We start from the raw sequence: 15,681 nt of genomic DNA on the forward strand, positions 1-15,681 counted from the left end.
GTGGCGCCACGTCACCCTCGCTCTCGGCGCGCTCGTTGCTAGATAGCAGGCGTGTGCACTCTGATTTATGACGTCATGCTACTTGAACCGAAATTTCCCATGTCAAGTCCGGCGTGACGAACGTGTTAAGATAAATTCACCGCGACTTACTCGGGAACCCATTAGATTCTGTGGCAGTCGAGTAAGGTAGCAGAACGTCACGGATCGAAGTGCACAGGCCTTCTGCTGCCTTGGTGGCTTTGGCAGAGCGGGTGGCAGGGTTCACGTGCTGCGACGATAGCGCACCAGCCGCCTCGGCGGTATGCAGCGTTGGCCCCGCAGGCTGCTCCTGGTTGCTTTCTCGGGCAACGCGGACCGCTCTGGTTAATTACTCGCAGCGCAAAACTCGAAAGACCAGTCAGCGCCGTTCAAGTGGACATTATTGCTCTCGCAGTCAAAATCCATAATAAGTGATTAGGTGTCCTCGAATTTTTTATTGCTATCATCGCATATCTTTTAAAAAATTCAGTTATTAAGCCTTTATATTGTCACCATGCTTTCAACTTCTTTCCAGTCGGGTACTCTTCAAGAGTTCCATGCTTGTTTGACAATGACAGAAATTTTGGTGCTTACCTTTTTACAGAAATCTGGAATCCAGATCCGGTCTGTTGTTCACATTTCAGATCAACCGCTGTTAGGTTAACTTCAGACGAACCATCTTCGTATCGAAACGTCACGCTTGGTGCCACGCTTTTCATGTTGATGCGAAAGACACCAGTATCTGCCCGCAAGAAGATTTTTATTAAAAGGAGTAGCTTATACATGTATTCAAATATTTTGTGCAAAGGCAGTACTTAATTCTGCCGAGCGAAATGCTTATTTTAGATAGCTGGCATTTCCCTGCAATATGTCAGATCATCTGATGTAAACAGGAAGAGGCGAGAACATGACAAAACATAGGCCAAGTTGTTTGCTCTTCCGTTTCAGCTTTCTTACAGTTCTGACTGGAATTTTCTAATTTCACCCCCCCCCCTCTAATATTGTGCAATTCTCTACTGCGCTGCCCTTCCAAATGCACCCATTCTGTAACTTTAATAACCCACTATCTGCCCCACGCGTTACATCGCCAGCCCAGCTCCATTTTTTTTTCTCTGACTGTCAAATAGAATGTCGGCTAGCCCCATGTGCTCGCTGATCGACACAGCTCTCTTCCCCGCTCTTAACAGTACACCTAAAACTTTTAGTCCTGTCGCTCTTTGCGTGGTCCTTAACTTGTTCTCGAGCTTCTTTGTTAATCTCCACGTTTCTGCACCATATGTTAGCACCAGTTGAATATTCGCCAAACTTGAGACAAGATACAGTTAACCATGCCATATCAATTATATAAGCAGATATTGCCAGCTATCCGCAGAGACCATATTATGCAAACCATTTCAGAACTCTAGCACATTAACAGTTAACCATGTACCTTTCAACGATTTGCTTAATTTTGCTTAACGTCACACGCATAGTTTTGTTGGTGCTTACAAGGTGGAAGCAAGCATTTTCGCCTCGTTTCAAGAGTAGGAACTATCGAAGTGTGAGCTCTTTTAGGGGCTAGTTTCACACATACGGTTGCAGGTGTCATAGCAAACTCACCACTTCGTATAAACACTTGACCATTTCCTTCATCTGGACTGCCTTTGCTGTTCACAACTCCGTGGTCGATGGGGAGCATTAATGCTGAGGGCGAATAAATAGACCCGTACAGGAGTCTGCAAAAGTCGCAATGACACAACTATAATGAGTAGATGTGCAATACCTGCGTTCTTATTTAATCAACACAAGCTGTGTCTGCTCTACGAAGGCAGGTAATATATATTTCCTTAACCTCGAGGCCTTCAGAGGCTGTGCTCTCGGAGATACCACTTCACGTGGGCAGAATCTTAACAAAAGGCGAACAGAAATGTATTTTGATCACTAAGAGAAACATCGCGAGAATATCGTACCTCCCAGTAACTGTCGGGTCAAACAGTGACACGGGATTAAATGCTACAGCCCAATGTCGTAAAAGCGCACATCCATGTTTCGCACCAATATGAGAAGTGAAAGCCATGAATAAATCAATAACAATTATTCTGAGAAAAGATCAACTGCTCAGACACGATTTCTTTTTCGTTAGGCACATTGAAGAATCTATCTATCTATCTATCTATCTATCTATCTATCTATCTATCTATCTATCTATCTATCTATCTATCTATCTATCTATCTATCTATCTATTATCTATCTATTATCTATCTATTATCTATCTATCTATCGATCTATCTATCGATCTATCTATCGATCTATCTATCGATCTATCTATCTATCTATCTATCTATATCTATCTATCTATCTATATGTCTATCTATCTATATGTCTATCTATCTATATGTCTATCTATCTATATGTCTATCTATCTATATCTATCTATCTATATCTATCTATCTATATCTATCTATATCTATCTATATCTATCTATCTATCTATCTATCTATCTATCTATCTATCCATCTAGCATGTGTGCGTTTCTTGACCAGTTGCCTTGACCCAAAAAGTTGTCGTAGATGTGATGCCTCCAACAGAAAGGATGTTCCACACCCGCAGCCAAGGCCGCGAGTGATGGCGTTGGCTGACACTCCCAAGGTTACATTTCCAAGGTTAGTCCCAAGGCCTGAGAATAACAGTCTCAAGGCGCCGCGGTAGCTTAATCGGTAAGAGCATCGCGCGCGTAATGCGTAGACGTGGTTCGCTATGGACACTGCGGTTAGTTGTTTATTTATCCCCTTTCTTCTCCGCCCAACTTCTTTGAAATAAAATTGAGAACTACAAGTGGTATCTCGTTTGCTGTCCTTTGCGCCATTGCTTGTTCGCTTATGTTGGGACATAAAAAGTCAGGCCCCTAAATATATATATATATATATATATATATATATATATATATATATATACATACATGGTAGAGGCAATGCTATTTACGCGTCCACTATGAGATAAATCTTGTGCATTATCTCATAGTGGACGCGTAAATAGCATTGCCTTTACCATGTATGTATATATATATATATATACATACATGGTAAAGGCAATGCTATTTACGCGTCCACTATGAGATAATGCACAAGATTTCAACACGAGAGCCCAAGCGAACGTTTTCGTAAAGCTTTGCACGGAAACCAACGTGTCTGATGTAGCGTTAAAGCTAACAGGTTTTCGTCATGCGAAAGTTGCTTCTGCAATTTGCCTGTTAATTGCAGCAAAGTAGGCAAGTTTGTCTACGTTTGCCGGTCGCTCGAGCACTTTATTTTTTTATTGCGACCTGCGTTTCTAGGCGAGCGCAAAACCAAATTGTTTAACATTTGCATGAGACTGACCCTTTTGTTCCTCCGTAGGCGTTGGAGCGAGCCAAATGGTACGTGTCGCCGTCCTGCGAAGGAGGTCACAAAAAAGCTGCACGATATTCTGTACACTTCATGCCAGTCATGCTGAGCTTCGCGGGATTTCAATTCGGACGCATGTCCAGGCCACACACAGGAAATATTTTTTTCTCACTAGATCACTGGTAGATAAATGAAACATTTACATGACTACTAATCAAAACTGGCAGGAATGGGGATGTCCTTGTGCCCTACCACCGCATATTCCTAAAACAAAGCGAGGTGAGAAAATGGGAATCTTCAATGAAGGCCTCATATTATATAAGTCTCCTTCAACAGTCGAAATTTAGCGAGTTGGCTACATTTAAAGAATAATCCGAGCATATTTCGTGCAGGCAAACCACTTAAATAAATAGGACATTTCTGTTCATTTATTTGTCCCTATACGAATGCCACGACGCACAGCACAATGAGCTTCGTATCACTGTACGAGTTCTAAATCTTAAAAAAAAAGGTTGACAAATTTTATCATTTGTGATTCATAGCTGATTTAATGACCAACTGGACAACAACAGAGTGAACCTGTGCTGGCATCAAACGAACGAAGGCAGGTCTAAACTAAATTTTGCAGGGCCAAGCACCTCGCCATAGCACGCGAAGGCGTACATTTGCATGGAGAGATTTTTAATACACCACTGTTGGAAACCCACTTTTCGTAAACAGTCACGTTAGGAAAAATTTATGCGTGTTTCGGATATCTTTCCTTTGGAGAAAATTAATGTAGAGCGCTGAAGTTATCTACACCAGCTTTCACGTTTCACGTACAGCATGACATTATCATCACGTCACTCTTTCTTTTAGATTCGACTTTTACTATTTTCCGCATGCTGCAATGTTTAATCAGTCGCGTTTGAGGGGACAAAACTATGGCTATAGAAGTCTGTGTTGTTACGAGCACGCGGGAAGCAACGAGTCGAATTAAATCGGTTGACTAAATTTTAAATATCTAGCTTTATGTACGAAAAAAAAACGCGTTTCCTTGGCCTTTCCGTGCACGCTGCCGCTACACGCACTGTTTGCTCTTGTCGATAATTTCGGCCCTTCATTTGTCAATGAGCTAAACCTGAGGTAGAGGCAGGAAAGAAATGTAAACTGCAGCTGAAATATTCGAATGTTACTGCACAATTAAACTTAACGAACATGACATCCTAAGTGCTTAGTCGTGTGTTTAGCCAGAGGGTACAATATTCATGTTATAAAAAAAGGTCAAGAGAAATGTGAGTGAGAAGCCAACAATATGCAACCGAAAAGCGATTGTTTGGCTACCGTACTCGCGAGAAATGCGGAAGCAGCGCATCACGTTGAAAAGACGAAAACAGTAATGAAAGGTGTAGCGAATGCGTACATGCGGTACGGGCAGCACCACTTGCTGCAGTTCGAACATACAGCCTCAGAATCACCCATTATAACCGAAGTTTCTTCCTTAGCGAGGCACCCGAAGACCAGGAGTGGGCCGTCCAGCGGGCCAGGGCCATTGCCGAGGATCTCGAAAGATTTTCCTCGGGCGATGGAACCCTGGTAGCCTAGCCTCGGGCACTAACATCAACAACCGTTGGACAAATAAAGTTTATTCCTATCCTATCCTATCCTTCCTTAATTAAAACTATGATGAGCTTTCTTATTTTTATTACATCTGCGTCCGCATTTATGGTCGGTGGACACGAAAGGAAGGGCGTATTACCTCGAGAAATCCAAAATGGTGATCTTCCTCGAATGGGCCATCGAGGACAGTACCTACAGAAAGAAATGAAAGGCGCCTGGTGTTTACAGCGAGTCCTACATTTCTGAACAACCCATACCCAGGCCATCCGTGCGACGTAAGGAACTTACTAAAATAATTGAATTTCTCAAGCCAAAATACTTGCGGGAATTGTAAACTACGACATACACACATCTTACAGACATGTTAGCTCTCAGATTGCAATTTGACTGTACGAGAAAAGATAATTCCATTACGCGAAAACTCAAAGAAATCACTTTTCGAACGTTTCTACAACTCATAGACTGGCTCCGGCGTCCACCATTTGTGGACGCCGCGCGCGGGTGTCTCGTGGCCCACGAAGTGGCGTGCCCGGTTCCTTGCAATACCACCAGCTGGCGCTCGCCTCCGCCGCATCGCGGCCCACGCAAGAGGCCGCGTTTCTACCACAAAGCCCGCCTTCGTGCATAGCTCTCGCGGCTAGCGTTTTCCGGTAAACATTGCGGTTAGATGCGCTGCAATTGCTGGGAAGCGTGAGAAGCAGTCAGGCATCTGAATGCTATCGCATACCACTCTCAAAGCCGAAGTGTAATCGTGCTCCAAATTTACTTTTAATGATTATTAGTTTACACCAATAAATCTGGTGATGCTACTGGGCATATTTTAAAAAGTGTAGTTGTTAATTATTGCGCTCAACTAATTGCATGGGACATCGAATCGAAATGAATAAGCAAAACGGATAATTAACTATATAACAAACGGTTAGTAATGAGGCTTTCATGTAATTGCTTCAGGCACATAATTCTATTTTCCAATTTTAGCAGGTGAGTCTGCTAATGTAAACACTTAGAACGAATGCCGATGATTGCACCACTTCCGAGATACGTGCTTTCAGTGTTGCGGTGAAAATGCACAGCTGTTCCATAACTTTTCTAGAGAGCTCACTAGCTACGAGTAATAAAATTTCAATATGTTCGGTACGGTAAATAAATAAAAGGTGAATTTTTGGTCATGAGTCTGTTAATTTCGGTGTAAGCAATGTTCACCTCTTCGACTAATCCACTGCAAAAACTACACTTGAGCTATATGCCACCTGTGACCTTTCTTTTTTTTTAAGTTTGGGTAGACATTATTTTGAGCAGAAGATCCATCCAAAACGTGTCTTCTAAAGTACGGCGCTTTCACACACACAGGCCTAACTTTTTCCATGGAAATAAAAAGATTATCTTCATAAAAATACTATAAAAGGACAGAAAGAAAAGCATGTACTTATGATGTATTGCATGCACATAAAGATTTGTGCTTACGAAGATGAAACAAAACTGAAGCACAAGAAATAAAAGTTGAAAAAATTAAAATGTGACAAATGAGACAAATGCGATGATAGCGCGCGCTTAATTTACTAAATTTATACATAGACGCAACACGTTGACGTCCCTTTAGAATACGCAGTCTCACCGTGAAAGTGGAAGCACAAAGAGGCAGCGGGAAAAATATAGAGCAACAAGTGCGGACTACAACGCATCATCAATTGAATAATCATAGAACTGGCTTCATAGCTATGATAAATCAGGTATATAAGAAAAAGATAACGCAGTAAATATGTGTCCATAAATTGTTATATATTGTCATCAGTAATCCTAGGGTAAAACCACATAGGAATTCATGCGTGGGAGCGTATGCCTGTGTAAATCGGTGGCGCCAAAGAAATGAAAATATTTCTTTTTCAATATTTTCTCTAAGATACCCACCAAAAAGCAAATTGGTCGGTTCGAGGAGTACAACTGTAGATTTCCGTATTTTATACTATTGCTTTATAGTGCAAAATACACGATCCGTTAAGGCGTCGTCTTCAATTTTAATCTCAAAATACTTTTTATCCCCCAAAATCACCTTCTTCATATCTTTATGCTTACTATATATATATATATATATATATATATATATATATATATATATATATATATATATATATATATATATATATATATATATATATCCCACAAGTAGACAGACATAATAGTGTTTCTTTGGCACAGTTCTAGTCTACCGCACCGCTCTACACGTTGTAATAAATTGGCATTTGCATAATCTGTGCATGCACGAGACCTGCATTGTGCTTTACAGCCACGTGATTTTTTCTCTCCTAAAACAAGCGCAACGGATGCTTACCTTGCCTTCTCACTTTGCAACCCCACAAGAAGACTTCTCTCGTCTGATCTGCAATGGTCAGCTCACCAGCCATCATGCCAGCCTGATCGTACTGGTCCATTTCAGCAGCCAACCTTTCGCGTATGAAAAGTGCATTATTCCCATATGGTACTGCATTTTGTTGTGCCCGCGCTTGTGAAGAGTGAAACAGCGCTCAATGAAAGGATAACATGCTTCACCTACTTGTTGATGTCACGCAGCATGTTCAAGGTAGGCATTTCCGCCAGGCTGTCCGCCAGCAACGCTGGCGACAATTGAGCGGGCTGCTCCAGCGTATGCGACACTGTCGACCAGCTGCATAGACATCCGCAGGTTAGACAATTTGGCAACGCTCGCCAACTCTAAATGGTCACGCCAAAGAGGTCCCACGCACTTAAGGATCATTTTATATTGATTCCTCACATACCGAAGAAGTAATCATGGCCGTAGCCAGAATTTCCTCAGAAATCGATGCCTATTTTCACAATGTTCTGCGTGTCACTTCGTGAGCAGATATGTTTGGTAAAATTTGAGCAGATGAATGTTTCACCTAAGTTCTTATAGATCTATTGGTTGAATACTTCAGGTGAGGTCAAGCACAATATGTTTAGTCTAGGGTTTTGGTTAACTAAAGCGTTAAATGAACAAACGAAGAGTATGCTTCACAATACCCCCGTTGAATTTCTTCGATCACTAATTCCTTCATAGATTTTAACACAGCTTTAGAATTTTTGACGTTTTAGGGCACAGCGCCTCATTTGATTAATAGGCGTTCTTTCAGAGCAGTTCACATATTGACACGTGTACCTGTTTATCATTCTCAGGCGACCGCTTTTCACCGGCTAGCAAATGTTAAACGTTAGCGCTAAGCGTAGGACGACCGTGCATGCATTGGAAGTTTCTCGAATGCTATCGATGGTTCTATCCGTTGTCTATTGTCACCGAACCTTGTGTGATCTGATTCAGCACGCGATGCGAACTGTGTGGTACTCTCTGGAAGACACGCGGACAGCATCGATTACTCTCGACGTTCAATGACTCATGTACTTATAAAAGTTAACGCGCTTGACATGCAAATCCGATTTCGATGATCGCCTACTGGGCTCGCTGCTGTCGTTGTACTTTTAGTGTATCCTATTTTTTGTTTGTTTGGTTTTTGTGTGCACTGGTTCGGCCAAATAGAGAGTTAGGTTTCTCATTCGCAGTTTTCCTACTGTGTTCTTGACCGTCACTTCTACATGACAGACTTCTGCCGACTTCCTGCAGACTTCCAACAGCGTGTCGCATATAAAAGAGCTTTTCCCTTGGTTGCAACCTGTGTTTACCGCCGCCAACCCCTAAGCAATTCGCCAGGTATCCTTTCGATCCTTTTTATTTCTTTTCAATCGTCACCTAAAAGTGACTTCTAGTGTTCAGACCATGTGTTGTGCACGTTGAACCGCGCTAAGCAAACATTCCTTTAAATACAAATAAGAAAATATGTCCTATCAATCTCTAACGGACTGGATACTTTCATCAATCAATGCGCAAAACCGTTGCCAAGAAGATGGGAACACACCGCCTTTGCAAGAAGTGGGTAAACTTAACGTAAAGAGCGTTTTCCTATGCATTCAGAAACGCAACACTTTTCGTAAGCGGCTTGCATATTTTGAATTTTTTACGGCGCTTTCTCCTTGAGATGGGCCCAACGTGACCATAAACTTGAATATATGTGGCCAGGTTTTTTGTCGTGAACACACCTGCGTTTAGTTTTTCCCATCTAAGTTTTTCATGCTGACACTACACACTTGCTTCGATCCTTAGCGCCTCAACAGAGATACACATGCGGGTACAATACCCAGTAGCCCAAAATACAGGTGCAAAGTTGTGTTCGAGCAGACATCTCGACTACTGCAAAGCATGGAAAGAATAGCCGAAATGTAATTTGGTCGCTAGCAGTTTTACAGTGCCCCTTTCCGGAGTCCCCCACTAAGGAATGTCTCATAATCGATAGTGGTTCTTGTACGCAAAGCCCCAAAATTTACGTTTTCCCAGCGTCCATGCTTAAAAAGCAGTTTCAGACAAATACAAGCTGCTACACCTCCTAGTGAAGTCAATAACTGGGATTCTTCATTAGGCACATGGAAAGTAGAGGTAAGCTCTTTACGACAAATTTGCAGAGGTTGTCTTCGCACCATGCTTAGCGTAGAAATTCTCACGAAATACTCACATGAAGCCAAACTTGACGTGTACTTCTGTTTCCTCCGATCGCGCATTTTCAGCGGTAGATTGCTTCCTAAAGGGTGAAAAAAGAACGAAAAATACTTCAACCTTCTTTCTTAAAATATATCCCAGGTTCCACATTTCGCGCTCTGGTTACACGGCTCTTCACACGGATACCTGACGGAGTTCATTATGCTTGTGTCGAGATCTCGTTTACAACTTTTCTACAATCAGCTTTACCTGAGCAGGCCGTTAAAGGCCACGCGCCAACGGCGGTTGGGAGCCAAGCACTGCAGGCGGAGACCAGCTGCAGAGAAGCTGCTCCCTGTGCTCCGATCAAGCGTAAGCGTGAGTGGTAGCGTGTAACGAGCGCCATCCGAGGCGTAAAGGGCAAGCCACAGCTCGGCCATGCGATCGTGAAAGCGCGACACGCTGACGGCCAGGCGGTAACCTTCCGAGTTCACACCGTAGAAGAGGACCCCGTCTTCTGCCTGCACGGAGTGGAACGTTCTTTTTCAACGCTTGAATTTCTCAAAATGGTTTTGTTGCTGTTCTTACTCCTATTCTGCTGTTTCTTCTTTATCTTAACTGAATTATGTGTGACTGAGAAAATAGCGCACCGAAGGTCCCGTTTTCATCACAAACTTTAAATAAGAAAGTAGTGGAGTAGCGGAGTAAAAAAAAGCTTTATGTCACTCGCAATTCGTAACAATGCTATTTCGTAAGGGGGATGCGTAACACTTTATTTATTGTTTTAATGCATAAAAACAGCGGCCGGCACTATTTAAGGCCGGTTCTTCCTAAATCTCAGGTACACTACTTACGTAAGCATATCAGAGAAGAAAAATGAGGAAACATTTTCGTTATGCGCTTGAAAAACAATCACAATAAACAACGTTTATTTGCGTGCCTTCGTCTCAATCAGCGAATAGAATACTGTCTGCATCTTACGCCATTACGTGTCGTTACACTTTTGTGTCACGTATAGCGTTCTTACATTTACGGTACACTAATATTCTTAATTCATGTCATCATTCCTTTTAAGACAGCACATATATTTCAACCTGCTCATTAATCGTCGGAAATACGGCAGTTATATTCGAGTAGTGCACAGAATTCTCCATGCGTTTAGTACTCTAAACATCCAAAACATCGCTTACGTACACGTTGACTTTATTTCTTTTTCTGACTATTATTGGTGTCACTAATGCAATAAAGTGCTACCTTATTCGTCATAAAAACCTAATGGCTTGGCTGCCTTCAAGTATAGTCTTAGCTTAAATAAGTGAATTTCCATGCAATATAGACAGGTGGTACAGCAAAATTCTTCTTTCAATCACTGCTCGCAATGCAGTACTTTAAAAGAAAAGTACCCGCTGCTGTTTTTGTCACTCCTGGAAATTTGGGACTGCTAAACCGAATGAGTGTCATTAACGGTAGTTTGCTTTCATTATCGCGGCGCTACCCTATTATGATAACTAATTGCCGCAAGAAGCCTTTCAGGGGTTTCATACTTCAAAGCCTGGATAAGCACCTACTGAAATTCGCGGATCTGTTTGGCTGGTTAAAAATTGTCTTTACAGTAACAAACTAATATTATAAACGCGAAATTCTTTAGTTGCTCGAATTGTGGAAAGACGCGATTCGTTTTTCAACCCACAAATTAAAAATTGATGGGGGTATTAAAAAGAAACACTAAATCAGCTTGTACAATCGATTAGAGGATGGATTCCACAACATTTTGATGAGACACACAGAAGAGAAACACACACCACAGAGCATTAGGGCTCTTTGGTGTGTGATTCTTTTTAGTGTGTCTCGTCGAAATGTATAGCAATCCAACCTCTAGTATGCTATACCAACAAGCCCAGTCTTCAACCTTGGCAAGTTGTACGAATTAATTGTGCTATAAAATTTGTATCTATTTAAATCTTAAAGTGGAAGGCTGATTATTCAAAGAATATGAAAGAATACCTTCCGTTTCTTGAAATTAGCCCCCGAACATAAGCGCCTTTACGTCAATATGACGTCACAAATGTCATGCAATTTTCTTGTATTTGGGTCAGTGCGGTGCTCTACAAAGTTTCGAAGTTGAACAAAATATGTACTCGGTTCCTGGAAATGACACAGTCCAGTGTGCAGTCAGAAAATATAGAAATATCTGGGCCCTAGCATCATATCCGCGCTCAAAATCATTACTCTTAGTTCTCTTTTGCGTCTTTTCTTACTTTATAAGCCTCCCCTTACAAGCCGATGACAGTCGCTTTTCTGCTTTTGCAGGAGTGCAGTTTGCTAATGCAGCCCACATTATGTTTCTCTTTAGCGTCCATTCAAAACATTCGCGGGATAGCAGACAACGATTTTTGAAGCAAACAGCTGCATGCATTGTCACGTTCGCTTTTTTCTTTTTTTTTGGTATTAAGGCCGCGAATGGAACGAGGTACTTCATTTGCAGCTACATCTACCATGAGCTATGTTGCCTAAGCGAGATAACCCCGGAAAAGTGTTTGCTTGAGCCTGTGGTGCCCGTTCGCTAATTGCTGCTTGGAGTGCCGGAGTAACCACGCCCCAGAAATAGCAAGTCGTTCCTCAGGTGAATTCGCCTTTATTGCACTTTCTTACGTAGTCAATATGTATTTATGCCACAATAGACACCATCATTTATGCAACCTCGTGAAATTCTGTTTTGTCTGCATTTTTTACTTTTTTTAATGTGGTATTTGATGCTCTCACAGTTCTGTATCATATGAAACTTCACACGGCCCACTTAATTTCTGTAACCGCTGAGCGCGCTGTAGCTTTTGATTTTTAAAGCTTGCCGTGGGTTCCTTCATTTATACTTAATTTTATTTCTCAACTTTCCTACTCAGGCAGAACGCACTCACCTTCTCTAAATGACGGTTTGGACTTGGACATTCCTTGGCCCACTCATCTGGTGAGCAGACGGCGCAGTTGCTGACAGCGTCATCGTATTTGTGTGGCTGTACGTATTCGAACCGTCGACCCTTCCGTTCTAGCAGGTATGTCAAACCAGCCACTGCCAGTAGATAGCGAAGCAGATGCGTGAATCCTACGTAAACGAACGAAATTGTCAGTAAATGAGTGGCTTTAACCAGTTGAAACTAACAGTGCCACTGACTGTGAAAGTAATTCTAAAGTTGCCGAGCTCGTAGACAACACGTACTTGAAAAGCAGGCGCAACCCAGCTATTTAAGAGGAAGCTTTAGCTCAGGCCCAACTTCGACGCGGCCTATTGAAATACATGTAGAGCGCAAAGACGTTTTTCTCAGATAGCCCCTGGACCGATTTTAATGAAATTTGTTGCAGTTGATAGAGAAACCTAAATTCTAGTGACTGCTGGAAGCGGAATTTCGAGTTGATGCTTCAATTTTGTTGAAACAATTTTTAAAACTTCGAAGGTTTGAAAATAATAGAAGCACGAACTTTACAAATTCCTAACTCAACATCAAGAACAGATATCGCGGTTCTGTAAAAGGCATCCATTAGATCATTCAAAGCGGACTAATTCAAGTGAATCTCTTTCTTGGGCTAGTTGGTTCATGCTTGAATTAGTAAAGGCAAGGCGCAGAAGACCATGACTCAAGAAGAAGAACACAAATGACAGGACCGGGCACCAGGACTAATTCAATGTGTCATTTTGCATCTTACGTGAATAGGTTACGTTGTTTACAAAAGGTTCTGCAAAAGCTGCATTTTCATATTACAAAATTTTTGGATGTTCATGCGTAAGATCTCAATTTTGTCCTCTTTAGATGTGCTATTTATTACAATTCACAGAATCATATTATAATTTTTTATTGTTGAGTTACAGAGTTGTAAACTTGATAGTTTCGTTTTCTGAAAATTTTTGATATTTGCCAATCTTTAATTAAAGATTGACAACCTAACTCAAAAATTCGAAAGCTACAGTCACTACATTTTAAGTTTTTCTTTTAAATGCAACAAACCTCGTCAAATTTGGTGCAGTGGTTGCCGAGAAAAACGAATTCTCCTTTTACATGTATGTAGATAGGAGCACCCGAGCTAAAGCTACCTCTTAAGGCTTTCCTATTGCATCCAATGAAGCAGGTTAAGAGCACTACCGCAATGCACAAAATTTGCACAACGCGGTGACGTACAGGCGCGGCTACTGTCAGAGCGAACACGGGATCCCGTGGCATCACCTGTACATGTGTTACTTTCAGCCCCCAAATACCAGCAGGAATATGTTGAAGAACTGAGCGTTCTAGCAAGACCGCATCACGCGCACCGCATTCCTCAGTGGTAATTTGTGAAAGACGCCGCCTGTGAAATATCGCTGTGGTGCGGCAAGCAATGAGCAGCAAGAACTGGACATTGCATCAACCAAAAAAGTGAATGAGCGTCAAGGTACGATCAGCGGGAAGATGAATATGCAGTGGGTGTTCTGCTCCGAGGCAGTTTTCGTGCAAATTTCGAATAATCTGAAATGTTGCGTAATCGCAATAAACAACTGTACCGCGAGGTATGTTGAAGGCGGAAGATACATGCTGGTTGCTTAACAGTGTAGAACAAGGAATGCAACGCAGAGAAATCTTGTCGAAACGTTGGTTTCAGTTACACTCCTTGTTCTAGCAGTGTTAATTACTTCAACCTTTGATGTTCCTATGAACCTCTTTCTTGTTTTGCATGGGGGTCCTTTGTGATGCGTGTCTTTCAGTGCGCTAGTTCCCCTGATTCTTCTCGATCATTTCAAAGCCTCAGTCTAGCATGCGAGGGCTTATTGTCCCGTGTTGCTGTTCCTTTCTTCTCGTAATACGGTGCGTCTGTGATTAGAAAGAGAATCCACAACCGCTACCATAACCGAGCGTTGCACTGAATAACACGTGCATGGCGAGGTTTACTAGGCATGCAGAGATAATAAGAGCAGAAAGTAATGCAGAAGCACCGACCACCAACTGGCCGAACATTGCACGCGTCATGCCGACGTCGTCGATTCTGCTTCCAATGGCAGCGCATTGTGTTTCTTTAATGCGAGAAATTCCTTGTCTCATTAAAACGTGCTGGTGTTTTGCGCGCCAGAATAACGATCTCATCTTCGGGCACGTCGCAGCGGGCTACTAGGGATTAATCTGACCTGAGGTATCTTAATGCGCGCTTAAATCTGAATGCTTGAGTGGGTTTCCTTTTCTTTCATTTTTTCATTCCGGCCTTTTCAAAATGCGGATAACGCGGCAGGGACCGAGCCCATGACGTAGAGATGAACACCTCAACTTCATAGCCACTGGGCTACTGTGACGAGGGTCATTGCGTCATGCCAAGCAGAATGCGGTAAGTAGACAGGTAGGATCCTGCGTCGCCTTATTTCGGTTAATGAAAAGAAATGCGCGGCAGACGGTAGGACAAACCGCCCTATTTCCAGCACGGAATTCCTGTGCTTTAGCCATTAAACCACAAGCATATGCATATACTCTGGTACAAAGCCACGTGGGTCTTTGCGACACTGTATTAGCATGCACGACCTTCACGATCGGCCCACACTATACCCAGTCCTTTCATTTCGGCAGCTAATGCTACCATAGCATCTGTGCAACACAGTAAACCACCTGTATGAACGGCCCACGTCGCACAGGTTTTAGTGTTTCTTCGCCAGAGTGCGTGTGCCACCGTCGTTGAACACAGGCCACATGACATTGACGCAGGTACGTATGAAAATTTGTCGCCGATGACGCCACGGTTCGTGTCTCTCTCGCTTACGCATAGCCGAGCACGCACGAAAATTTTCGAAACATATTGCGCGTTTGTGGGCCTAGCGATTCGTGATGAAAACCAGGTTTAGTCTGATCAATTCATCCAATTATGGCGTGGGGAGCTTCCTCAAACACGACCATTCCTGCTTGGATGGACGAACGCAATGCCGAGCAGCGCCTACGTGAGCGCCGCGCGCGAAGCTAAGTTTGGATCAGATTTTGTGAAGCGGCCGCGAAAACGGCTCCGTCTGCGCACGCGACACGTGCATGGTCGGTTAATCACTCCTTTTCTTTATGCAACGATACCAACGTAAGCTGCCGCGGTAGTATAGTTGCAAATATATACGTCATATTTCTATAGCATGTTATCGCCACATCAGTTTAACCAAGTGACGACCTTTGAGCCATTCTAAAGACGTTTCA

General features: G+C 42.6%; 1 protein-coding gene across 1 annotated transcript in view; it reads right to left on the reverse strand.

Annotated features, from left to right (window-relative positions):
* LOC142572934 (rifampicin phosphotransferase-like) overlaps window positions 1–15,681 on the reverse strand; it is a 103,431-nt gene that overhangs the window by 72,430 nt on the left and 15,320 nt on the right. The window contains exons 2-10 of the mRNA XM_075682392.1: window positions 12,415–12,599; window positions 9,770–10,020; window positions 9,537–9,602; window positions 7,532–7,642; window positions 7,310–7,422; window positions 5,120–5,172; window positions 3,376–3,428; window positions 1,618–1,733; window positions 613–760 (exon numbers count right to left, since the gene is read on the reverse strand). Coding sequence (XP_075538507.1) covers window positions 613–760; window positions 1,618–1,733; window positions 3,376–3,428; window positions 5,120–5,172; window positions 7,310–7,422; window positions 7,532–7,642; window positions 9,537–9,602; window positions 9,770–10,020; window positions 12,415–12,599 — 1,096 coding nt within the window. The remainder of the gene's footprint in view (window positions 1–612; window positions 761–1,617; window positions 1,734–3,375; window positions 3,429–5,119; window positions 5,173–7,309; window positions 7,423–7,531; window positions 7,643–9,536; window positions 9,603–9,769; window positions 10,021–12,414; window positions 12,600–15,681) is intronic.

This window comes from Dermacentor variabilis, chromosome 2, assembly GCF_050947875.1.
Source record: "Dermacentor variabilis isolate Ectoservices chromosome 2, ASM5094787v1, whole genome shotgun sequence".
In the NCBI taxonomy this organism is placed as follows: Eukaryota; Metazoa; Arthropoda; class Arachnida; order Ixodida; family Ixodidae; genus Dermacentor; species Dermacentor variabilis.